Here is a 16,801-nt window from a genome sequence, read left to right on the forward strand (position 1 = left end):
GCCTGTAGTCATCTTCTTCCCTTGTCATTTCCTGTGTCCTCAGGTGGTTTAGCAAGCAGGGCTCCCTGTAAGTGGTTCCACAGCCATGTGAATTAAACTTAAAAAAGAAGAACAGGACAATGGGCATTAAGGTTTTTTTTGCTGTTTTACATCTGTAAACCAGGGTAACCCTCAGGTGATCCAGTTTCATGTCTGTTTCATTTAAGGTAATCAGTTTCTGACGTATTCAGAGAATAAATTTTCTTATTTTTCTCCAGTATATGTAAGAGTTCATAAGCAGAAACTGAAACTGTTACAAATAATTTGATCCACTTATACATGACCAGTTGTTATTGTCCAAGATTAGAGGAAACTTTGATTCAGAACATAAAAACAATAAAATTGCTTTAAAACCCCTTTTAGTTCAAAACCTGGTTAATTAAAAAATACTTTTAAGTTTAGGGTGCATTAAAAAAATAACAAATTAATTTTAAAATATAAAATACTGATCTTATATGCTACTTATATGGAATTTACTTTTTCTAACATAAAGCAAAATTTTCTTTTTTCTTTTTTAAAAAATTTTTTGTGGTGCTTAAAAAAATCTCGTAAAGCAAGTGTTTCTCTGTTTTTTTTTTTTTTAACAGAACTAATTTGTAGTTGGGTCCACTTGCAAAATGCCTATTTCTGTTTATTACAGGCCTAATAAATTCATGATTCTAAATGTTTAGGGGAAATTAATTTGTTGATATAACAAAACAATGAAAGAAAGAATATTTAGCCTAGAGGAGATAAAATTAGGTATTGAGGGTCTGTCTTTAAATATTCGAAGGGTAGCAAAATGGAAGAGAGATTAGATTTATTCTGCCTATTCCAAAGGACAAAATTGAGGTAAATGAGAAGTTATAGGAAAGCAAACATATTAAATGAATTATTTTTTAAATCAAACCTCATTATTTTATTACTCTAAAATTCTTTGTTATGATGATACAATGATGATTACTCCATTACTAGATGATCTTTAAACTCTTTTCATTTCCAGTTCATTCCATGTCATGTATCCAATATTTCTAAACATACAAATAAATAAAAATCTTTTTTCACTTTTTATTTAGATGTTTTGATATTAGACATAGTCCTTTAATGAACTGCTTAATCACTTGTAACTCAAACTCATAAATTGACTTTATTTGAAGTCATTGAGCAATCAAATTTAATTTAATGAAATGCTACTCTTCCCTTATTAAGTATAAGAATTGATGAAAAGATATGATAAGGCCTTTGGGTTAGTCTCTGATGTTATATATGATGGATTAAAGTGCAATAAAATTTATTATATAGAAGAACTAAACAAACCTGTGTTCTAATCCTAATTCTGCCGCTAGCTGTGTGACCGTAGGCAAGTCACTTAACCTCTCTGAGCTTAAGCTTTCTTTTCTATAAGATCAGCTATACAAAATATTGCCAGCTATACAAAGTTGCATGAGGAATTAGAGCTAATGTGTCTAAAGTGCTTAGCAGGGTGCCAAACACATAGTAAATACTGATAAATGAAAGCTATACTTTTGGTGATAATTAATACTACCTGAAGAGTTTGAATAGATAAATCTTTCAAACAGGTAGCCTAACTTTACCATATCTGTCACCAGCTTGATCAGTTTTCTAACGTAGGTATGTTAAAGTAATTGCAAGTTAAGATGTAGAATGTCCTTGGGCCTTGCATTAAAAGTGTTAATCAGCTCAAAGAGGTCAGGTTCTGCTTTCCCCTTAGCACATTGGTACATAAACCAAATGGAGAAAAAAGGAAAAAGAGCAGAACAATGTATCTACAGAACATTTGTCAAAAACAAATGATATCTGTGTCTAATTATTTGGGAAATAGCTAAGTAATGTTAAGAAAGTCTATTTTTTGCAGGAACTCTCAGAGGCTTTAACATGTAAATATTCCTTGTCATTCCCCAAGGGTGTGATAGTGTTTTCCAAACTTATTTTACAATAGAAATCTTTATATATATTTGTATCTTTTTTTAAAATTTGTTTTTGGTGAGGTATTTTGGGGAAGCACTGATGTGAACCCTAATATGGAGGATGGAACATATCAGTATTTGGAGAATAGTAGGTGGAACATCTTGGCTGTTAGCATAGAGAGCATATATTTGGGTAGTATTGGAAGATAACACTGAAAATGTGTATTCGAGGCCAGATTTTGAAGGGCTTAAAATACCTAGCTAAGGAGTCTCAACTTAATTCTCAAGAAAATCATGAAATACTGATGGCTTTTTTATTGGATAGAAGACACCAACCATCCATCCATTCTCTCCCCACTGTGCTAGTGGATTAAAGTACAGATAAGACACCTAGTAGACATAACAAATTTATGCCTACAGGGACCTTACAGGTCATTTAAATAAAGAAAATACAATGAGGAATATTAGGGAATGTGATACATTTATAAACTCATGCACAGTTTAAAAACATTTCTATGCAAAAAAAAAAAAAAAAAAAAGAATTAGTACTGTGCTAGCCAAGCAAAATATGTCCACAGACTGGAATTGTCCTGTGGGCTGCTAATTGGTGACACTCTAGATTCTAAAGGGAAAGGTTGGCACTTATGTTGGTTAGAGTAAGTACTAGGCTGCTATAACAAAGAGACCAAAAAAATACAGTGATTAAAGTACATTGAAATCTATTTTTCTTTTTGGTAACTCTTCCAGATGATCAAGCTAAGTTGGCAGAGTGGTTCTTCTCCACACTGTCATTCAGGGTCTCATTTCCTTCTGTCTCGTGGCTCTGCTATTCCACTGTCTTTGTCTGCATGGTGAAAACTGTTTTTGCTCATAAAAAGAGGAAAAGAGAGTGTTTAGGGCACAGATTTCTTTTCAGGCAGGTGGGATAGAAGTTGGTTATAGCACTTCCATTCACTTTCCAGTAGTGAGTGGCCAGTCCTAACTGTAAGAGAGGCTGAGTTGTGTGGTCTGTAGTTGTCACCATGGGTATGTCATGTCACCATGGACAACCAGCAGTATCAGTAAAGGAAGACATCGCAATAGTCTTTGTTAGCTGTTAAAGTTTTCCTAAAAAAGTCTTATAAAAAAAAACAATTTTAGATAAATACATTACTGGAGATCTTGGTATAAACATCTTCCTAAACTGGAACTGTAAGCCCGAAGAGTAAAGATCTTGCGTTATTTCTCGTTGTATCTCCAGGACCTAGTACTGTGCTTGCCATCTAACAAGCATTCAAAAAATCTTTGTTGAATGAAAGCAGTAAACCAAATATTGACTTTATCTTTATGGATATGGCAGAACAAACAAATAAAAAACATAGACTAGGTACCTGTATTGAATAACAGTACCTGAGCAGGGCAGGGAAATTTAGAGCAACAGAAGGAACTCAACAGTACATATTCCTATGACTCATAGTTCTAAAACTTCTTTTTCATTCATCTTTCTTTTCAGCTAAGACACATTAGTCTCATACTAATGATAATTCCTTGATTTGTTATAATAAACCAGAATGACAATCATAACCATATTACAAATGCATTTATAACAATTCTTTTCATCTGAAAATCTCAAAACACCTCTTTCAAACACCTCATCCATATTATTTGTTGGCAAATATTATTTTCTTGTTTTACAAATTCTCAGACACAGCTTCCTAGATATAGAAATATTTAAGTCTTATTGTTGGTCCAGCACTGTATATCAGTCTTTCAATGTTTATCGTAAGCACACTACCAAATAAAATTTTCTCTACTATCATAAAGATTAATCATACAAACAGAATGTATGTGTATTTTTATTGCTACTATGTTTCTTAGTTGTCTAAATTTTTGGCATTTGTTTTAAATAAGAAATTATTCTTTAAATATCTCAAATATCATCAATGAATGGTAGAATAATTTAAATAGTCAATGTATAATAAAAAATCAGACCAAAATTTTAGAATTTGGGCTTAATGGGTCAGCAGGAATATACCCCTACCTAACCTCCAAAAAAACCTGTTCTCTAAATATGTTCCAAATTAAAAGTATAGAAATAATTTATCATTGGAGGTAAGCTAATAAAATTTACATTGTGCTTTAGAGGGCTACCAAATAAGGATATCTCAAGTCACTCATCTGAATCACTGAATAAATGCTTATTACACAACTAGAACAAAGGTTGTGCTGGACCTTGTGGGCAATATAAGAAAATGAGGCACAACCCTGCCTTCATTCGGTTTATTGTAGGAATACAGAGCTACAACAAGTAAACAAATAACTCAAAAAAAGTAGACAGAGGCTATGCCATAAGACAAGTAGAATATAAATTCTACTCAACTTTGCAGTATTGACAGAGCATACCTGAATGCACTGACTGAGGTCCAGAGGGCAGATTGAGGAGCCATATTCTCTTCCCTTGGGTGGCTCATAAGGCAGCAGGGAGTTCACAGAAGGAGAAATCAAAATTCCAGGGAGGAGCAGTGTTGATGAAGTAAATTCTTCTTTAGAAGGACAAGAATATAAGTTCTGCAAGAGCGGGATCATCGGGATTTAGCTCAGGGCCTGCACGTCACAGGCAATCCCATATACTTTTGGGATGTAAATGATGTGAGAATGAGGGAGCTCTCTTCCCTTTGAGTAACCCGTAATATAAGCATGGATAGGCCCAGTCATAGGCCTGTCTTTTACCAGTAATGGAACCTATTTATCAAGGGTGGAATAGAATAGAGATACCTTCTTTTCAGTGAAATGATCTGTGTATTGTGGTTGACCTGCATCCATTAGCCAAACAAGATTTGGTCATTTAAGTCCTTTGTTATCCCAACAGGACAAACAAAAATACATCTTGTGGATAGGCTTTCCTCCTCAGACACATTCGTTCCACTTCGTGGACATCGACACTTCCTTTACAGGCCACAACCCCCTGGATGGTTCGTTCCCAGCTGTTTCTTTCTCTGACCTCTGAACAGTTCTGCAAGGTTACCAGTCTTTCTACAAGTTGATCTTTTTTTTTCCTTTCCTGCCTATTTAAAGGTAGATTAGATGGTCGGTCCCTTTATGGGATGAAATTCAGTTCCCATATAATGACATTTTCCATAACTGCTGATATCATCGAGGTAAAGAGAGCTGCTTTTCCTAACCACCCATAAAAGAATTTCACTTTTTATATTTCTACCTCTCCCAGAAAGCCTAATCTCTTCCTACTGTGAGTATGACTGACTCCAAAGTATTGAAATCTCTACTCTAATTGGAAATTCATTGAACAAGACTGCAGCAAATGAACTTTTTTAGTCATTTTATATAAAATGAAAAAAGATCTGCATCTCGTTGCAATCTCCTTTACAATTGCTCCTGAACAGTAGTTCAGAATTGGAGAAAGAGTCAGATCATTATGCAATCTGGCTTTTCATCTAAGACATACTTAGCAAAAGTATATGTTTTGCACTCATTTTTGAGAGACCCTATTCAAAATGTAAATCTTGGGACCTTTCAGGAATGCTTAATCAGCTTTCCAACTGAGGATCTTTTAGTGTTAACATCTGAATTCAGAATTACTTAAATGTACCTTTTTATATTCTTTTCCATTTTTCTCTCATCTTGCAATAAAGTAGAACACCCAGATTAGTGTTATTTCCCTGAAAGTCATTTTTATGATTTGGTTTGTATTAGTGAGAACGAAATATTAATCTGCTCAGGTTTGCTTAGTAATTACATTAGCCATGTCATTTTTTCCATCATTTCTTATGTTTCATCTCTTGTTGCTGTCTTCCTCTAGAGTTCATCAGTGGTTTCCAAATAATTGGTGAAGGAACAAAACCAGTTTCATAGTCATTTAAAGTTACATGGCATGTTTACACAGAGCTTTCTTTGGAGACACATTATAAATATAAAAGCAGTCAAGGTTACATGATAATTTCATAATACTGTGAAGAAATGGTTACATCAGAATTTGTGAAATAATTCTACCCTTATTTTTATTTTTCTGGTTATTGTACATTCACATATGTTTCACCTTCTAAATTACACATATTCTGTTTAAAATAAGCCTTAAGAGGCAGGTTTCTGGGAAGGGAAGAAGGATCAAATTGTTATTTTGGCAGTGACTTTCTCAAGATCACACAGGATACTAGTTTAAGCTTCAGACTAAACCTTTCATTCCTTCCTTCTTTCCTCCCTTTTTTCCTATTTTTCCTTTTTTCCTTCCTTCCTTCCTTTATTTCCTTCCTTCCATCATACATACCCTTCCATCCTTCCTTCCTTCCTTCCTTCCTTCCTTCCTTCCTTCCTTCCTTCCTTCCTTCCTTCTACCACTTGTATCTGTTAAGTAATGCTGCCCTTCAACTCTATTTTAATTTGGTCTTTCAACACATGAACCATAATCTCAACAATAGAACAACCCCCAGACATTTCTCATCAGAGAACTTGATGGCATCTTCTTGATCAGAAGCTTTATCTAAATGGATTATCTATCCTGTCCTTGTCCTTTTTAGTTTGGAGGGACTCTTTGGATGGTTCATTTTAATAGTTTGCAGATGCACACTGGCTCAGTTGTAGTTCAAACATATTGCTAGAGATGAGAGAGAGAAAGAGACATTTTAAAAAGTTGTCAATGTTTTTATAAAAAGGAAAATACACATACTTGAGCCCAACTTGAATTGTGTTTATTCAGAGACATCTCTGGAGTGCTCACTGCATACCAGGCACTGCATTAGGACCTGGAGGGCCGAAGACACAGAAGATGCTCTTTCTCGAAGGCCTCATAGTCTAATATGAGAAAAAGACAAAATTATAACTCAATACACTAAGAGTCCTAGATTAGAGCTATACAGAGTATACAGCAGATCAATATTGAGAAAAGAGAAAAGGAGTTTTCTCCAGGGAAGGTTTTTGATAGAGATGACAACAAAGCTGAGTCCTAAAGACAAGTAGCAGGTAGCCAACCAAAAAGTAGGAAGGACAGGAAATCTAGGAAGAAGGAGCAATGTGAGGGCAGGAGGTGAACCAGAGCCATGGAGAAACATATATTCACTTAGGCCAAGGAGTAGGCCTGGAAGCAAGCAACAATAGATAAAAAATGAGCCTGGAGAGGAAAACAGAGGCTACATGGAGGTCGTATGCCATTTTTGTGCTGTACCCTGAGCAGTCTGTGGAGCTCTTGCAAGATTTCTGACAGGGTAGTAAGCTCTGAACACATTGGCTTTATCTTAGATCCTCCAACACCTTGTTTTTTCCTTTCTCAAGGACTTTTTACGGGCTAATCCCTCTGCCTAAACAGCCCTTTCCTCTTCTTTTCCTGACTCCTTAGTTATCTTTCAAATGTCAGCTTTTAAGAGAGATGTTCCCTAATCACCCTTCCTAAAGCTTTTCCTATTTGTTTTCTTCATGTAATTTATACCATTTATAATTTTTAAAATATTCTTTTGTTTTACATTTTCAGCTGTCTTTAATCATAGACTATAAATTCCCCGAAGGTAGGGACTGTATCTCAAATCCCTAGGTCAACACCTGGCCCACGGTAGGGACTCAATAAATACTTGTTGAATAAATGAATGAATCATCAGACTTGCCTATAAGACAGCTCTGGCTGCAGAGTGGAGAACGGACTAGAGGAGAAGCTAAGACTGAGGATAGAGAACATAGTTAGGAGGCTGGTGAGAACTGGGAAAAGCCTGAGCCACAGCTTTAAGAGGGAGGTGGACATGTACATGGAGTCAAGAAATTGTAAGAAATTAAATCAGTGGGGTTTAGGTGGATGTAGGTGTTTATAAGAGGCAGGGATGTCATTAAAACACAGAAAATGAGATGAATGGTAGATGTAGGGAAGTCAAAAGAGTAAGAACAGGTTTTTGGGGAGAAGAAAGTGAGCTCAGCTTTGGACATGTTCTGTCTGAGGATACCCGTGGGCTATCTGGATAGAAATATACAATAAACATTTGATTCATGTGTTTGGAACCCAGGAGAGAGATCTTGGCAAAAGATAAAGATTTGAGAGTCATTGGCCTATTGATTCATTCATCCACTAGTCAACAAATATTCACTTCCTATCTGCTTTGTCCCAGGCATTAAATACAGTGGAGAACAAAACAAAACATTATTCTAGCTTTCACAAATATCACAGTCAAGCCTGGTAGCTGACATCAGGAAAATAGAGAAGATGACAGGAAATATACATATATGTAGGGAGAGATGAGCGTAAACCCTGGAGAACACCGACATTTAAAAGGTGGACAACAGGAATGGGGCAATCAGGGCAGGAATCAAATGGAAGAACAGGGGTTTTCCCCCTCCCAAGCCCTTGTGCCAAACTGAACTTAGTTTTCAGTATATATTGCTTGCTTTTTTGGTGACAAGATTAAAGCAAATGTGTTCACATTGGCTCTATACAGAAAATCATGTTAAGTTGTCCTTAAAATAAAGAATTTCAAAGGTTGGAACTGAAACAAGTATCAGCCTGCAGGCAAGTGACACGCACACAGAGATGAACAAGAGCTGGAGATCAACCCAGATTTTCCTATTCAACTACGAATTTCCTTGCCTTTGTTGTATGTGTTTTAAGTCAAACTTAATGTACATTGTGGTTGGATTTCCTTTGTTATGATCTGTGGGATAAATGTGAAGTGAACATTGTCACAGTAGAGAGAGATGTTATAGTCTGTTTTGTCAAGGACACGTTAGAGAATCTTTATTGATTTATTTATTTTTGCTTCTCAGTTCTCTGAATCCAAGAAACAACACCTCAGGCAGTTTCCAAAGAATAGTCAACTAACTACCTGGGTCTGGTTATTTGGGAGGTAAAATTTCTTAAGCAATTCTTCAAATGAAATTTTGCCATTATTTAAATGATGGTGTATATACATTTTTAAAAAATTGAGATATAATTGACATATAACATTATCAGATGTACGTGATTCGCTATATGGATATATTGCAAAATGATCATCACAATAAGTCTAGTTAACATCCATCACCACACATAGTGCCATTTTATTTTAAAAAGCAATTTGCGATTTGAGTATTCTAAACATTAGAGCTGTTTATCTAAAAGATCATAGATTGTGTGTTTGATTTAAAAATTAACAGAAAATTTTATTTCAAGTCTCAGTAAAAAATCATTCTTATGCAGAAATCCAATGTAACCAAAAGAAGAATAATTTATAGGTCTGTTTATAATCCTCTAAAATGTGATTTATTGCATGTGTTTACGTGCATGACATTTAACACACTTATTGGTAATAAACTATGCCATAGGTAAACTTGCTTCCCTTTCATAATGGGCTTTTATTTATAATATAATTATTTATGAATTGTTATATATTCCAATTCATCTATTTTCTTATGTTGCATTTCTTAAAGGAGTGTTCTATATTTCAAAGAACAGTTATTTTTAAAAACCCCTTCAACCAACAGCCAACAACTTCTCCTTTGTCCTTAATGTTAAAGCAGGTGATTATATTAACTATACTATACACAGATCTCTCAACTAGTATCTACCTATGGGAGACACATAGCATGAGAAAACTTTAGAAGCAGAGAGGGAAATGACGTATCATCAATTACATATTCCTTGCCCTTTGTAAGTTTTATGTTCCTGAATGTACTATAAAAATAAACATTCAGTTGATAATAGATGTAATATCAGATATCTTAAAGGAAATTAACTATATCCATCAAAAATGAATTTTTGAATTTTGTAATATGTAATTGATGATGAACTACTAATTTATCTTTAAAAAAACAACTCACCCACAAAAACCTCTTGTTCTTGAAACAAATATAAATTTTTATTTGTGCTCAAAAGAATTTGCTTTTATGTTTTAAGGGCTTCCTTTTTCTAGTCTGGCTTTTTAAAGATTTACCCTATGGTGCCTCTAGAAATGAAGAGAACATCTTTAAATCTTGTTTGATTTGAATGAATGAATAGCTAATCCTCGTCAGATGTTTCTTTAGAGAATAATATTTAGAAACTGTTATGGAATTTAGCTATCCTGGCTGATTCTTAGGTAGGCTGTTTTCATCCCAGTTTTAAGGTCTCAGAGGTCAGCCAAGGTAACCATTTATTTTAAATCATCTTTTGTTTCAGATTTCCTGTTGAGTTTTTTTTTTAACCATTTCAAAAACCACCCAGTTGTGTCAAAGCTTTCCATAACCTCCAGATTCAAACCCCCCCAAAAAACTTCTACATATCTAAATGACTGTATCCTCCCACGGAAACTCTAACTAGAGCAGAATATGAAATTAGACGTCATGTTTTTTAATCACAACGAAACTCATGTTTAGAATTCTGTTGCCAAATATCTTCTATTTATGACACTTTGTTTCTTTTGTTTTTGTTTCCCCAGGACATTTGGGCTTCCAGGACAGTTTTGTCACATCAGGTGTTTTTAGTGTGACTGAGCTAGTAAGAGTGTCACAGAGTAAGTATAATTTTGCTTTAATTTGGTACGGATTTGCCTTTGGTTAGTGCTTACTTTTGCCTAGGCCTCCTGGAGACATAAATAGCTTTTAAAATCCCCTTTTCATTCGCCCATTGGAAGACTTTTTAACAGCCAGGAATTTAAATCAGGAAATTTTGATGTCATTTGATTGTGAGACAGAGGGAAAGAACTGAAATCCTGAGTGTTTCACATATTCTCTAGTTTACAGTGTGCACCTGGTTTAAAAAAAATTCTGAGGCTTCCCTGATTTCTAAGAAATTCTGCATTAAAAAAAGAATTGGTTTTGACCTTTAAAGAATGCTAATGCCCTCAAGCATGAGTGACACAGTACAGCGTGATCATTACCAGCTTGTCAATAATCACCGACAACAGTGAATTAAGAGTACCTGTCACCACCCTGTTCCATTGATCAAAGGGTCATTGATTATATTTTTCTATGACATAATCCAGACAGTCCAAGGAGAAGGTATAGGATATTCTCACTCTCTCTCACACAGATAGACACATACACACAGTTGCCTTCCCTCAAAAATATCACTGTTTTTATTTAAGCATACCTGCAATGACTATGATGTTTAAGGTCCCAATAACAAGAAGAAAAATTAAATACCAAATATTAAAAATGTTATCCTCCTCCTACTTCAAAATATCACTTATAGATAAAATTTATACTGTTAAAATCGGTTTTAGGCTGAATCAAATCATTTGTGGAACGAGGTGACGTTTAGAGAAATCTTTCTGTTTAAGTTCATTTTACCCGCCTCCCCCCATTCACTGCATTACTGTCTTGGAGATTGGTCTCATGGCAAGATGTTAGGTCAAGCAAACCAAGCCATCCTGATCTCACAGTTTTGGATTCTGTCAGTTCTTATTTCTTAAGGCTGGAAGACTCTTAAGAATCCCAAAATGGGATACAAGGTGGGGGCAGAGGATCTGAGGATAGAGGGATAGATAGAGAATGACTGTTGAGCATTCACTATCTGCCAAGCACTGTGCTAAGTTTTTGTGCGTGTTACATAAGTTATTCCTTGCCATAAACTTGTCAGATAAGAAATTACTCTCATTTTTATAAATGAGTTTAATTGTGGGTCTACTGAAGTCATTTACCCAGAGCCAAACAGTAGGTAAATGGTTAAGCTAAATCTGTTTAATGCTAGAATCCATGCTATTAGACTGGCCCAAGGGAACTTGAAGAAATCTACAACCTGAGGCTAGACGAGGAAAACAGCAGGAAGGTAACTATGATGGTTAGAATTCTGGGAGTCATGGACCCTTGCTTGATTCAGGGGTATCATGTAGGGGGGTCAGAACCCTAAGGAATGAGTCATTAGGAGCAGCAGGTTGTGAGATAGAAGGGAGATGTTGCTGTCATATTAGGAAGTATGCTTAAAGCAGCAACCCCAACCAGTGAAATAGAGACTGGACTGCCTTGTTAACTTGGAGGATATATGCTGCCCTAGCATAGCTGATTAGCTGGATATTTGCTAAAGACAAATAACAATGCATTTGTGTGTGTGTGTGTGTGTGTGTGTGTGTGTGTGTGTGTGTGTGTATTTACTATTTAGGACTTTTAAAAATGACCACTATCTCACATTTTTCTTGTAATTTTATAATAACAGTAATATAGACTGTATACGTCAGAATGTAATTGTCACTATGGTATTACAGGGAAATTCATTCATGAGTCCTTACTAGGATCTAAACATAGCCTTAAAGAGGAAAAATCCTTTGAACTCTAAGATTGGAGCACTAGACCTTTTTAATCTACCCTGGCTGCTATAATGCTTACATTTAATCTTCATTACCATCAGTGTCCTGAGGCCTGGGGGTTGTACAAAAAGGCTCACGCTACTCAGAATCAACCCCAGAATCTTGTCCTTCTTCCACTTTCTATATGTCCCTTTAAGGTCTTGTATTCCAAGGCTGATCAGTTCCAGGCTTGATTAGACCTCCATAAAGTCTATGATGGCATGGTTGCCAAGTGAATTCTAAACCTGCCTTCAAGACTGCCAGAGGGTATGGCTGCATCACAGATTGAATTTGCAGAGGGACCTGGTTTTGTTTCCCATCTCTGTTTAGGGGGTTGAGTTGCTGATGCCTGGCATCATGAGCGTCCTTCGGCTCTTGAATGCTTTTCGATTCTGCACACTGCTGTGTAATCGCTCGAGGACTCACTCACACATGGCCTCGTGCTGACTGAAACTGTTTGGCAAGAGTAGGACTAGGCTGTGTCAGCTAAAACATGGCTTTGGGCCAAACTGCCAGCCAGGACCCCTCCCTCTTGCAGATCATTAATCCAGGTTTGTCAGGGTGTATGTCTCAAGATTGCCTTGGCTGCTGGGGTAAGAAACCCTCGGCTCAGGTTTCCTGACCCACACACCTTCCTGAAAGACAACACTCAAGCCACACGATAGAGTTGACATCCTTAACCATTCCTTACTGCACTACCCTCTTGCCCACGTGGGAACTGCTAAGCATCCATTTTAGAGGTGCAGCAGACACTTTATAGATGAGTGGAGCTAGGTGCACTCTGCAGCCTCGAAATAGGAATAAGCTAACTGGCACGTAAGTTGATTAAACGCATGCTGTTAGCCCTGTTAAGAGCATGACCTAACACTAATATGAAAATTGTAGTAGGTAGCATTTATCAGGCATACACCATGTACCAGGCATTGTGCTAGGCACTTTGTAAACATTATCTCATTCAGTCCTCCCATGGTTACTGTTATGGTCCCTTTTTACAGATGAAGGAGACCAAATGCTCAGAGAGGTTAAGAAGCTTGCTCTTTTTACTTTGCTATACTCAGCTAGCTGACTGCACACATTTTTATCATGACCTCTTCTATGACTGCATTATAAAACTAAACAGAATACAGATATCTGTGCTTTTGTCAAATAATTGTTTTTTGTTAGGGTTGATAACTTTTAGATTATTAATTTGTACATTAGAAAAGGTTAAAACTATTTTCATGTAAACCAAAACAAGTCAAACACTTAATAGAAATTTTTTTTCCTGGATTTATTTTCTGTTATGATTTTTTTTTAATGAACAGACAATTTTTAGAGGAGTTTTAGTTATCTCATTTTCAGTTAACAAAAAGCACAGAATTTCAGTATAGCACCTATACAGTTTCCCCTATTATTAACATCTTTTGTTAGTATGGTATATTTGTTACAGTTGATGAGCTGATATTGACACATTATAGTAACTAAAATTTCTAGTTTGCATTAGGGCTCGCTCTTTGTGTTGTACATCCTATGTGCTTTGACAAATGCATAATGACATATATCCGTTATTACAATATCATACAGAATAGTTTTGCTTCTCTAAAAATCACCTGTGTTCCATCTATTTATCTCCTACTCCCCCAAACAGTGATCTTTTAACTCCCTGTAGTTTTGTCTTTTACTTGGATATTTTTAATGGCCTCAGTACCTTAGAATTCCTTCTACTGTGCTGCAACTTCTTCCTGAACCCCCTCTTATCTATTCCAGCCCTCCCCAGTCCCCCAGCCACACCTAACAATGACCACGTATAAGGCCTGGAAATTTCACATTAATGGTGTCCTTAGCTCAAAAATTTTCTCTTTTCTTAGCTCCTTAGTATTCAGTTTTTAAATTTGCCAATATAAATATTTATTTCCTCCAGGTTTCCAGTTTCTATTTTTAGTTTTCCTCCTTTTAAATTTCAGAGTGCAGAGAGGTGCTGTTTCAGTATTTTCTTCACGAGGATTCACTGAAATAACTATGTGCTAAGTTTGTTGTTTATAATCATGTTACTACAGGGTGGCAATGGCAGAGAAACTCAAGAGAAAGCTGCTGGCTTAGCCTCATACATTCAGAGGTGAGGGTCAGGCAACAAGATTATTGTACTGATCAGATGCATGGAGCCATTGGAATCCCTGCAGTCTCCCACGAATTCCCCCTCACCCTTGCCTCCTCCTGCCTTTTAATTTTTTTGCATTATCTAGAGTCCATGAAAGGCAAGAAAAGGAGAGTCATGTTTCTCTTAGCAGCAAAGAAAGTACTGTAGCATAAAAGTAAACGTGTAATTGTTCTCTTCCTACCTTTCCCCCCTATGTGATAGGATCATCTGAAAGTTGTTCTAGTTATTTATTACTCTCTCTTGGGAGAGAGAAGACCACTCTTCAGACCACTAGACACTGTGTCAGAGAGAAAGAGAGAAGTCCTCTCTGCTTTGGAAGAGGAGGTTTATAAGCGCTAACAATGCGGTTCAGAATCACTAAAGTTGTTTTAGCATAATACTGTGAGGAAAGAGACAGGAACCATCTGTTGAAATGGCTCTGTCATGATGCTGCATTTCAAACAAAGCCTTCTAGCAGCATTTTCAGATGGGTCTCTTTCCCGTGAAGTTGCCACAAAGAGAGCCCACTCTACTAGCTGCTGAACGATGCTGGTTAGATAGCTCTCTCAGTCAGTACCCACTGTTGTTTGTTTTGTACCAGTCTTTTCCTCCAAGTGTGTGCTTTGAGGCTGTCAAATATTCTTCCTGGTGTGAACTCAGAAAATCCTCCCCCAAAATCCACTACTTCTGCCCATTTCCTTCTAAAGTGCTGACTATTTTACTTTAAGTTGGTGGAGTAACTCTGAAACCTTAAATACTTCACTGGGAAAGAGGAAAACCACAAATACACATAGGCCATTGTGACTCTGGCCTGGCAGGTTCTAGTTTTCCAGCGGTGGTTTGTACACCCGAGCTGGCTGCAAGGGTTAAGTAAACTTCGTGGCTGGGGATGACTTCATGGCCCTGGAATTTTGAAAAGCCAGGGTTCTCAGTATACTGTGGCCAGCCTTAGAGTCTTTGGGTGTGAAAACCACTCTCAGTTACCCAGAGTGATTTTTGGTTCCTGTTGCACTGCTGCAGAATCTATTAAAATCCAGCAGCTGAATTGTCCTGGCTCTGCCACAAAGCTGGGCTGCTGGGTGGCTTCAGGATTCCCGAACTGTTTGTCAATGGAGAGTGGGAGTGAATGGAGCCAGGCATATGCCTCAGCCTGGCATGAGGTGGCACCCTAGTGGCTGTTTTCTGCCTCAGAACTGTGTACTGTTTCTATATTCTCACATAAGAATCGTCTTTAATATCCAAATGGCAGTTCATTTTAAAAACTCTTTTTATAAAAAGTCTCTAGGTCTTTCGTGTCTCCTCGGGCACCCATAGCCGCACACTTGGATTTTCTGGTCTGCTACTTAGTATGAACTATTGGCAATATTCTAACTTGACATGACGGAGCTACTGCAATCGAATTAACTCAGCAACAAAGTATGATAAGAAAATCAAGCTCTTTGATAGGAACAAGCCGAAACTTGAACATTACAAAATGTTTTTGCAGAAGACTCATCAGGAAATTGATATAGGTTAAGAGATGCCAGACATCCAGTTCTTTGGGGTGGCATTTAAATAGCTGCTGTATTTTAGATCTTTATTAAAGTGAAATACATTTGAAACTTTCTTTTTTGCACTAGTGGCCTGTTAGTTCTTCTCCGTTAAGTAACACAATAGCTATGATCATTGCATGGAAATTAATTTTAAAAATAGGTTATATTCTTAAGCAAGCTCTCCTTTTGAAAGAAACCATGTGGGCTTGAGCATTAAAAGAAGAAACAAAAAGATTATAATAAAAAATAGACTGCAGCCCTAGCATGAACAGTGGCTGTGACCTTGCCTTTTGTTTGCCATTACACAATTCAATGGCAGTCCACTCAAACTATGCTCTCGATCAATATCCTATTAAAGCAGCACAAAAAGTCTCCATAAACTTAGTGGTTAGCTATGTTTATAAATGGAACTCGGCATAATTAGATGGTCAATAGCAGGCTCTACTAGTAATTTTAAAATGAACATCACACATTTTCCATCTGTAGAAGTCAATGGCACCTCTTCCAGAGTTTTTAAAGAAAACCTCTTAAGTTATGGAATAGAAAATACTGATTGGCCTTATATATTTTTTTCACTTTGCCTGTCTAAACCACCTTACCCTGAATATGTTATGACATTGTAAATGTTTCATTTCTAGTTTTAATCAACCCCTGATAGAGGGATAAAATAATAAATATTGCCACACTCTTAGGAAGAAAAATGTCAGTCTGGCTGGTTTAATTTAGTGGGTTTCCTCTATTATAATCCAATATAATTTCACAATAAATACTGAAATTGAATTAATTCAGAAAGATGTTTCATTGTATAATTTTTTTCTTTTAATTTTTTGACATATTTGGGGTGAATATTTGGACAGTAAAGCTGGCAGCAAATGGAAAGAACTGGTAGTAATAGAAATTTTTGTCAAACTCTTTCTTTTGAATCTCAGCTCACAGTACGGAGTGGCCAAACGTGATTTTCCCCACCCAATAGAGAAAAAAAAAGAGCCTCCTAAAGAGAGA

The 16,801-nt window shown here is 36.4% G+C and overlaps 1 protein-coding gene across 7 annotated transcripts in view; it reads left to right on the top strand.

Annotated features, from left to right (window-relative positions):
- Nucleotides 1-16,801, top strand: part of NFIA (nuclear factor I A) — a 356,733-nt gene that overhangs the window by 225,404 nt on the left and 114,528 nt on the right. For all 7 annotated transcript variants that reach the window (XM_039887806.1, XM_039887820.1, XM_039887796.1 and 4 more), the window contains one exon: nt 10,307-10,381. In XM_039887806.1, the coding sequence (XP_039743740.1) occupies nt 10,307-10,381 (75 nt within the window). The remainder of the gene's footprint in view (nt 1-10,306; nt 10,382-16,801) is intronic.

The sequence above is a fragment of the Pteropus medius genome, unplaced genomic scaffold (genome assembly GCF_902729225.1).
Source record: "Pteropus medius unplaced genomic scaffold, Ma_sr-lr_union100, whole genome shotgun sequence".
Lineage (NCBI taxonomy): Eukaryota > Metazoa > Chordata > Mammalia > Chiroptera > Pteropodidae > Pteropus > Pteropus medius.